This window comes from Oratosquilla oratoria, chromosome 22 (genome assembly GCF_046742065.1).
Source record: "Oratosquilla oratoria isolate Oo_2021 chromosome 22, ASM4674206v1, whole genome shotgun sequence".
NCBI lineage: Eukaryota > Metazoa > Arthropoda > Malacostraca > Stomatopoda > Squillidae > Oratosquilla > Oratosquilla oratoria.
Window position 1 is genome coordinate 58886530 of NC_134798.1, and position 10050 is coordinate 58896579.

The 10050-nt window shown below is 44.0% G+C and overlaps 1 protein-coding gene across 1 annotated transcript in view; it reads left to right on the plus strand.

Annotated features, from left to right (window-relative positions):
- Positions 1-48: 48 nt before the first annotated feature.
- Positions 49-10050, plus strand: part of LOC143037628 (FERM domain-containing protein 8-like) — a 113789-nt gene continuing 103787 nt past the window's right edge. The window contains exon 1 of the mRNA XM_076206155.1: positions 49-405. Within this exon, the coding sequence (XP_076062270.1) occupies positions 382-405 (24 nt within the window). The 5' untranslated portion in view covers positions 49-381. The remainder of the gene's footprint in view (positions 406-10050) is intronic.

Consider the following 10050-nt stretch of genomic DNA (forward strand, 5'->3'; position numbering starts at 1 on the left):
CAAGGTACAAAGAAAGAAAACGGGTTTATTTATCAATGCCTATTAACGCATCTTCCCGGTATTCGTTTCACCACTTGCATCTGATATAGAAATGCTCACAGTCCGCTGGAAATATATATTCAAACCGATTAGAGCTTTTAAACCACCCCAGTCTATACTAACAAAAAATAAAGAGCCTATTAACATCTAGCGGCTTCTGGCGCTCGGTCGACTGCTATTGATTGAGTCTAGTGTGTTGCGCGGCCCTAGCACAACATCAACAATCAAGGACTAATTCTCACATACCAGGCCTCCACCTCTGCCTTGCGTGGCGGTGTTGTTATACCAGGATACAAGAGCACCACCTGCGTATCCTAATGAAGAAGAATATTGCTGGAAGACATGGCACACACAGCCAAATATAAGGTAAGGCATTCCATCTAGTCCTCGTGGTGGTGCATGGTTTATTCTCTCGACGAACAGACTCTGAGAGTAAACTTGACTATAGATTTTTCCCCCAGAGTTCCAGGAATGAGACTGTTGGTATGCCCGTGCACTCTAAAAAAATATTATTGTTCCTGCATCGTTAGTGAGTGATTAAAAATGTCGCTAGGCGAAAGAGAAAGTAGGTCACCAATGGATTCTTTCGATTCCCCTCGAAAACATAACCGATTGTCGCTGTCTGTTTTGAATTGATTCGAAGTAATGATAATTATTATGAAAGGCAATACATCTTTTCGGCTTTGATGTTTATTCGGCTTTTCATATATTTAATAAATGCTTTATCGCCGTGTGACGTAATATCGATGTAAACGACGAAGGTACATTCAATTTGCCCATCGGTTGGTCTATGCCTTGGAACATGTCTGTTGCTGACTGCGCTTGAATTTGTGATTTTTTTTAATTGTTTATCATAATTTCACCACAATACCTAGTCTAGTTATGGGATAGAATTATTTGGATACTTTTTACAGAAATGTAGTTGGTGTAGAGAGAAGACAGGTGAAAATGTGGATAAATCACTAAAGCTAGTCACAGTCATCTTTGTTGATATTTTCTCCTGCCTGCGTAGCCATGCTTTCTCCCTCACTTCTCCCTCACCGAAGGAGAACTTCTCCACCACTTCTCTTTACACTAAAACATTCCTCTCTCCACCTATTATAATCACCATATGTTTTCTCTTCATCAATTTTCTGAAGGATAATTTCTCCTTCATTTTCTCTTCTTTTCCTAAATCTCCCTCTCTCTCTGATCTAGGGAACAGGGACACATCCACGTGGTACTCGTCCCTAGGGACATCTGGGACTTCCAAGGGACACTGCATCAGGGACATCATCCTAAGGGACATACACACGTGGAACCTTCCCCTTAGGGATGCTCACACTAGGGACTCCCTCCCAGGGACAGGCTAGGGATTTTCAGGGATCCCGGAATAAACGTTACCTAGGGATTCTCTATTCAGGGACAGGCTAGGGATTTTCAGGGATCCCGGTATAAACCTTACCTAGGGACTCTCTATTCAGGGATACCTATGTTAGGGACTTTCTCCCAAGGGACTTGTTCTCAAGGAACTACAGTAGGATCCCTGTCCCTAGGAACACGTGTATTAGGGACACATGGGACCGTTTTCCCAGGGACGCCTATACTAGGGACCCCCTGAAACTCTAGGGACGCTTTTCCTTAAATTGTCTGTTTACTTATTCTTTATCATTGCATCATAACACATCAAAATTCTCTCTCTCTCTCTCTCTATCTATCTATATCTCATCCCCCCTCTCTCTCCCATCTCTCTCTCTCCCTTCTCTCTCTCTCCCCTCTCTCTCTCTCCAATACATTGTTCTTCAACGCTGTTCTTCAATAACACACTGTTCTCCACCGCAGCACAGCCCCTCACACCATTGTTCACCAACAAATTATCCCCACATATGGTGTTGATCACCACAACGTATGTGGTGTATAAACACTTCCAGCTGATACACCAGACAGTGGTGTTTAATAGAATTAAAAAAAAACGTTCAATAAAATGATAAAGTTGAGAGAATATCCCATCAATCAAGAAAATAGAATGATAGTCTATAATCTATGGCTTAAGATTTATAGCAACTGTCTATAAGTTGCTATAAAGTTAAGTAGTATAGTTATTTCTATACAGTTTCTGCGTAATTACAGTAATTGTATTGTAATGTTTTGTACATAAAATACAACTAGAAATACGTAATTAGTTTTATGATTAACAACTGAAATATTGGATGACGCAATGCGAGATTTAAATTGGAAAGGCGACATAACAATCTAAGTGTTCTTGAGTAGCAACGACTTTGTTCACAATATTCTAGACTTAAGTTAGAACTTCTCGACAATTTTGTGTCTAATAAGCTTATTCTAGGTTTAAAATCTCTTAGTTCGTCAGTCAGTTGACGTAAGAATGATTTTGACTTTGGAAATTTGAACAAAATAATCATAATCGAAGTCGTTTCTACTCAAACGAAATAGCAAAAGCAAGTAGCATGCTAGTGAGAAATCCCCAGTGTGCCGGCACCTTCCTAGAACGTAAAGAGATAATATACATAATGTAGATGAAAAGAGAAAACACAAAGAAACAGGAACTACGGTAAGACAACAAGAAAAAAGAAAACAAGAACAAGAATTCTTAAGAAGTTTTTGATGTAGAAACAAACGCTCCACAACGACATCATGTCCGCAAGGATAGAAACGCTGGTAAAGCCCATAATAACTAACATTATCTTTGTATTGTTATAAATCAAAATTTGTAAATAACATATAGTGATTGGCTACCCCTCTCAATGCCGGAAAAAAGGATGCTCCCCTCAGTTGAATAAAATCGCCTGGCGGTCCAGTTGTGGGTTCGAATCCCGCAAGCACTCCAATTCCCAGCAGTGACTGCTTGTTACCTGCCCCAACAGTACTCAAGGCGCATATAGTACATAGGGTACAGGTGGCGGCTCCGGCCGCAGATACTCAGCGTCTCCCAGCGTAGTTAACTTGGTTCATTGATTTGGATTTGTTATAAGCTGTCCTAACACTTAGGGCAAAGGTGGCGGACCTGGAATAATACTTTTTTTTTTTTTACTCATTGTGTCTACTTCTTGTGCCTCATCTACTTTTTCTACTCTCTCAACTTTTGTTTCTTCTACCTCATCTACTGCTTTTTACTTTCTCGTTCCCTTCTACCTCTGCCTCATCTACCTCCTACTCCTACTCAACCTCAGATTCTTCTACCTCATCGTGTATTGCTCTACCTCTAGGATCACTACCCACTTCTCTCTTTCTCTCGCTCTCTTTTTACTCTCTCACTTTCTCTCTCTTGCTCTCACTCTCTTTCCCTCTTTCTATCTCTCCCTCCTCTCTCTCTCATTCTCTCTTTCCCCACTCTCTCTCTCTCTCTCTCACTCTCTCTTTCCCCACTCTCTCTTTCCCCCTCTCACACTCTCTCACTCTCTCTCTCTCTCTCACTCTGCTCGTTCTATCTCTCCCCTTTCTCTCTCTCACTCTCTTCACCCCCTCTCTCTCTTTCCCCCTATCTCACTCTCTCTTTCTCTCTCCTCTCTCGCGGCTTCCTCCTCTAACCTGCAGTCACTTCTTCGTGGAAAAGTTGTTTTTCTTTTGCTTCTTTGTGTACAGTCTGTCACACAAACACCAGAATGTATCGGTCATCGAGAGCTTATGATAACTTTCGAATTGAGCGAAGACTTACGAACTCTTCGTTTCTTTTCAGCAAAACCAACATTTCCACGTATGGCCTTGATTTTCTTTTTCTATTTTTTTTTTTCTTTTTTTCTTTTTTTTGTTTCTTTTGATGCCAAGCTTGCTGATCAAAACATTGTGGAAATGGTTTCGGTATTTTTCGTTGCCAGGGAAACGATGTATTTTTTTTTTCTTATGCTTTCGTTCGTTTCTTCATGAGTGACGTCATGTCGTTTGTATGGTGAGCCATTTTGGCGGGCAAACCCTATCTCTCTCTCTCTCTCTCTCTCTCTCTCTCTCTCTCTCTCGTGTATAAGCAATATTATAGGTGTATATCTGCGTATGTATGCATAGATTTACGTATGTGTTTTTCATAAAAGATCGTTTACCAATCGCCATGTTTCGTTTTGGTCCGTGGCAGACGATTAATTATCAACTAAAGGGGAACAAAACGATATTAAAGGGAGTTAAGGGGATTAAAGGGAGCCCCTTGCGTTTTAGGATAACAAATTTAATCAAATCGTTCGGTTAACTTTGACCAAACCTCTTTAATCCGAAATATAATTTCGGATAATATTTTATTTTATTTATTTTTTTTTTATTTTTTTTTTTTTTTTTTTTTTTTTTTTTTTTTTTTTTTGGTCTGGGATAGAGGGGGGCAAATGGGGGACATATTATGAATTAGAATCAAAGTCTGGCGTCAATCAGAATAATATGAATGAAGTGCGCCGCTCGACTTGGGTTGTTCAAGAGGGACTTAAGTCTTGTAGTATGTACAGTGCACCTCTATTCAGTTGCCCCTCCCCTCCCTCCCTCCCTCCCTCCCTCTCTTCTCCTTCTCCTCCTCTTCTTACCTCTCTTCCTCCTTTTCTTCCCACTCCCCCTCCTCCTTTGCTTGCTCCTCCTTTTTTCTCTTTCTCCTCTTCCCCCTCCTTCTTTTCTTCCTCCTCCTTTTCTTCCTCTTCCTCCTCCTCCTATCCTCATGCATCATCAACCCCTTAAGTTCGGTGTGTGTGTGTGTGTGTGCGCGCGCGTGTGTGTCTGTATGTGCGTGCGTATGTGTGTGTGTGCGTGCGTGTGTGTCTGTGTGTGTGTGCGTGCGTTTGTGTGTGTGTGTGTGTGTGTGCGTGTGTGTGCGTGTGTGTGTACAAAGAAACAAAGTTGGTGAAGGCTGGCAAGGAAGACTCGCGCATTGGTTCAAGTTTATTGCTGACAAGACATCTTCAAAGGAATGACGCTGGAGAGAGAGAGAGAGAAGGGAGTGGGTGGAGAGGGAGAGAGAGAGAGAGAGAAGGGAGTGGGTGGAGAGGGAGAGAGAGAGAAGAGAGTGGGTGGAGAGAGTGAGAGAATGAGAGAGAGAAGGGAGTGGGTGGGGAGAGAGAGAGAGAGAGAAGGGAGTGGGTGGGGAGAGAGAGAGAGAGAGAAGGGAGTGGGTGGAGAGGGAGAGAAAGAAGGGAGTGGGTGGAGAGGGAGAGAGAGAGAAAAAAGAGCGAGAGAGAGAGAAGAGAGTGGGTGGAGAGAGGGAGAGAAGGGAGTGGGTGGAGAGAGAAAGAAAGAGAGAAGGGAGTGGGTGGAGAGGGACAGAAAGAGAGTTATGTTGAACTCTGTCCTTGGGATAGGAACTGGAATCCAGTGGCTTTGTTCCCAGCGGGAATCCACTCATGTTAATAATAGGGAATGGAGCAAAGAGCTCTCTCTCTCTCTCTCTCTCTCTCTCTCTCTCTCCTCCTCTCTTCCCTCTTCTCTCTCTCCCTCTCTCTCTCTCTCTCTCCTCTCTCTCCTCTCTCTCTCCCTCTTTTTATCCTCGTTTCTCTCTTTTTCCTCTCTTCCTCTTTTTTCTCTTTTCATTCTCCTTTCTCTCCACGTCCCCTCTTCTCTCCCCTCCTTTCTCTCTCTCTCTCTCTCTCTCTTTTATATAAAAAAGTTAAGTTTTCTTCTTTCTCTCTCCTCTTTTTTCTCTCAATTTTCATTTTCTTTTTTGTCACTTCCTATCTTTCTCTCTCTCTCTCTCTCTCTCTCTCTCTCTCTCTCTCTCTCTCTCTATCTCTCTCTCTCTCTCTCTCTCTCTCTCTCTCTGGATGTGGACCCGTGTGCTGCCTCTTGATGTCTTATTTTTTCCTCTCCTCGCTCGTTCTCCTCTTTTCTGGTCGATCGCATTGGTTCTCCTCCTCCTCCTCGTCCTCCTCCTCCCCCTCCTCTTCATCTTCCACCTCCATCTCTTCCTTCTCCTCCACCTCCTCTTCCTTCTCGTCCTCCTCTTCCTGATGTTCCCCACCTCCTTCCCCTTTCATCCTCCTCCTCCTTCTCGTCCTCCTCTTCCTCGTCTTCCTCTTCCTCCTCTTCCTCCTCCTCCTCCCTCTCCCTCTCCCCCTCCTCCTCTTTTATGTAGCCGACCTTGTCCTGTTGAACGCAGGCCGCTCATAGAAAACGGCATCTTATCAGCAACCGTTTGGGTTACCAGCCAGCCAGCCAGACAGTCAGCCGAGACCCTGACTGATTGGCTGGCTTCCCCTGGCGCCTGACGCCGCCGATGTCGTCCTTGGGCGCCGGGGAGGCGACCTTGACTTCGGCCAGAACTTCGTCAGTAAACGACCCGAAGTGGGGGGGGGGGGTCGAGGATTGTGTACTATTAGCGGAATAGTATTCTTACTATCATCACTCCTTCCTGGATGGATTTTCAGTACTATACCAGTTGTTGCTCACTGTGATCTTCAACTTCTCTTCCTCTTCCTCTTCCTCCTCTTCCCCCTCCTCATCCTATGCCTCTTTCTCTTCTCTTCTTCCTCCTCTCCTCTCCCTCCTCTACCTCCTCCTCCTCTTATGTCTCCTCATCCTATGCCTCTTCCTCTTCTCTTCCTCCTCCTTTTCCTCTTCCTCTCCCTCCTTTACCTCCTCCTCCTCCTCCTCTTATGTCCCCTCATCCTGTGCCTTATCGGTTTTCTTACGTCTATCCCTTTCCTCTTCCTCTTCCTCCTTTCCCTCTTCCTTTTCCTCTACTTCTTCCTCTTCCCCTTCTTCTCCTCTTCCTCCATATTATGAGTTTTTTCTTCTTCTCCTCTTCCTTCGCTTCCTCCTCCTCCTCGTCGCATTTCCTCCTCCTCTTCCTCTTCCATCATCATTTATTCCTATGCTTCACTATACTGTAACTTCCTCTTCCTCCTCCTCTTCCTCCTCCTCTCACTCCCCTCCCCCACCACCTGCTTCGACCTCCCCCCCTCCGCTAGTCTTCGGGTTGAACACGTGGGGGGAGATGGGGGTTGCTCCCCCCCCACCCCGCTCATTGGTGGATTCCAGGTTGATGGAAGCGGGGATGGAGGAGGTGGCAGAGGAGGAGGAGGAAGTGCCAACAGTCCCTACCAGTGGGCCCAATTGTCGGCAGTGACAACCTGGACCCCACTGACAACAGTGACACCAAATGTTGTCAGTGACAACGTGGATTCCCCACTGACAACAGTGACACCAAATGTTGGCAGTGGCAACGTAGGATTCCCCACTGACAACAGTGACACCAAATGTTGGCAGTGACAACATGGACCCCACTGACAACAGTGACAATATTATCATCACTGACACCATTCCTGTCCCCCATACTTTCGCTAACATTGTCAGAAGCGCCGTGACGTTATTATTATCACCATTGCCAACACATCTGTTGTCACCATTTACACCATTGCACGAGGGATTCAAGGCCAGAATGAACACCAACACCTACACCATGTAATTTAAGAACGCTTCCTCCTCTTCTTCCTCCTCCTCCTCCTCCTCCTCTTCCTCCTCTTCCTCCATCCCCTCCTTCTCCTCTCCCTTCTCTTCCTCCTCCTCCTTCTTCTCTTCCTCCTTCTCTTCCTCCTCCCCCTTCTCCTCATTCTCCTCTCCCTTCTCTTCCTCCTCTTCCTTCTCTTCCTCCTCCTCTTTTCCTCTTCCTTCTGCTCCTCATCCTCCTCTTCTCCTCTTCCTCCTTCTCTTCCTCCTCCTCCTTCTCTTCCTCCTCCTTTTCCTTCTCTTCCTCCTCTCCTTCTCCTCCTCTTCCTCCTTCTCTTCCTCCTCCTTTTCCTTCTCTTCCTCCTCCCCTTCTCCTCCTCCTCCTCCTTCACCTCCTCTTTCTCCTCATCTTCCTTCTCTTCCTCCACCTCCTTTCCTCATCCACTTCTACGTCATCCTCCAACTCCACTTCCACAAATACTTTTATTGACGCCTCCACCTCCACCTGCACCTCCACCAATCTCCACACAAACATCGCAGTCCAGGTCCGGCAACCAGCGATTAGTGGGGGGAGGGGGAGGGAGGAAGGGGGGGAGAGGGGAGGGAGGGAGGGAGGGGGAGGGGGAAAGCAAGGGAGAGGGGAATGGGGAGGGAGGGAGGGAAGAGGAGGGGGAGGGGGAAAGGAAGGGAGAGGGGAATGGGGAGGGAGGGAGGGAAGAGGAGGGGGAAAAGGAAGGGAGAGGGGAATGGGGAGGGAGGGAGGGGGAAAGGAAGGGAGAGGGGAATGGGGAGGGGGGAAAGGAAGGGAGAGGGGAATGGGGAGGGAGGGAGGGGGAGGAGGGAAGAGGAAGGGGTGGGAAGGAGTAGGGGAGGGAGGGAATGGGAAGGAAAGGAGAGTGATGGGGGAAGGAAGGGTGTTTAGTAGCTTGGGGGATGGGGGAGGAAGAAAAGAGAGTTAGATGTTTTAGGGGAAAGGGGGATCAAGTATTTTTTGGAGAAGGGGAGATTAGATATTTTTGGGAAATGGGGGATTAAATATTTTGGGGGAAGGGAGGTTAGACGTTTTGGGGGAAGGGGGATTAAGAATTTTTGGGTAAGGAGGATTAAGTATTTGGGGGGAAGGGTGATTAGATATTTTTGGGGAAGGGAGTTGAATATTTTGGGGGAAGGAGGGATTAAGAAATTTGGGGGAAGGGTGATTAGATATTTTGGGGGAAGGGGTGAAGTATTATTGTTATTATTATTATTACAATTATTAATATTATCATTATTATTGTTGTTAGTATTATTGTTGTTATTATTATTACAATTGTCAATATTATTATTATTGTTATTATTATCAGTATTATCATTTTCATCTTTATCATTATCATTATTACCATTATTATTATTTCCATAAATAAAAATACACCGGCACTCTTGAACAACGAAAGAGTTTAAATCCATCCGCCTGACCAATGTTTGTTTTTCTTACCGAGGAACCTGAGACCCCCCACCCCCACCCCACCCCACCCCCGCCTGCGCCGCCGCCGCCATACTTTTTGGGTCTTTATCTCCTTTTTCAAGAACCAGTCTTCTTCAGAACTCCCTGGATGCGCCCCTCCCCTTCCCTTATCAGGAGACCACGCAGCAATATATATATATATATATATATATATATATATATATATATAATATATATATATATATATATATATATATATATACACATATTAAGTTTGTCTTTTTTCTGGACAGTTATCTTTAACAAAACAACCAATATGTTCGGTCTTTTTTGTCTTCGCTGGGAGGCTCTGGCACTCTCTTCCCCGTGATGTCTTTCCACCAACCTTATATATATATATATATATATATATATATATATATATAAATTAAAAGTAATAATAATATTAATGATAATAAATAATTTTTATGACCGCGTGCAGGACTCGAACCTACCGCTCAGAGGCCAGTAAAATTACTCTGCAGCGCTTTAGCACCTGAGAGGTAGGTTCGAGTCCTGCAGGCGACGGTCATGAAAATTATCTGATGTCGCTTTCCACTAGCGAATTTCACACACACACACACACACACACACACACACACACATGTATATATATATCTATATATATATATATATATATATATATATATATATATATATATATATATATTTCACGAAGAACCCACAGTTGGAATAAAAGGAAACTGAGAAGAAAGTATAACTTCTATAACTCGGCAAATAGCTAGAGCCCTCTTCAGTAAAGTACTTTCCTGAAGAGGTCTATAGCTATTAGACGAAATATAGATGTTACACTTTCTTCTAAGTTTCCTTTTATTCCGACTGTGGGTTCTTCGTGATTATTATTTACAAATGTGCTACTACATTTTATCTAAGTGATATATATATATATATATATATATATATATATATGTATATATATACATATATATATAATATACTGATGACCCACTTTCGGAGAAGAATAAGCGAAGATATAGAGATCTGTATATTTCGATCACTTACTGTGATCCTCTTCTGCAGATATGAGTTACAAAGTACAGAACAATGTGTATTTATAGTGAAACAGTGAGGTTCTGTACTTTGTAACTCATATCTGCTGAAGAGGATCACAGTAAGTGATCGAAATATACAGATCTCTATATCTTCGCTTATTCTTCTCC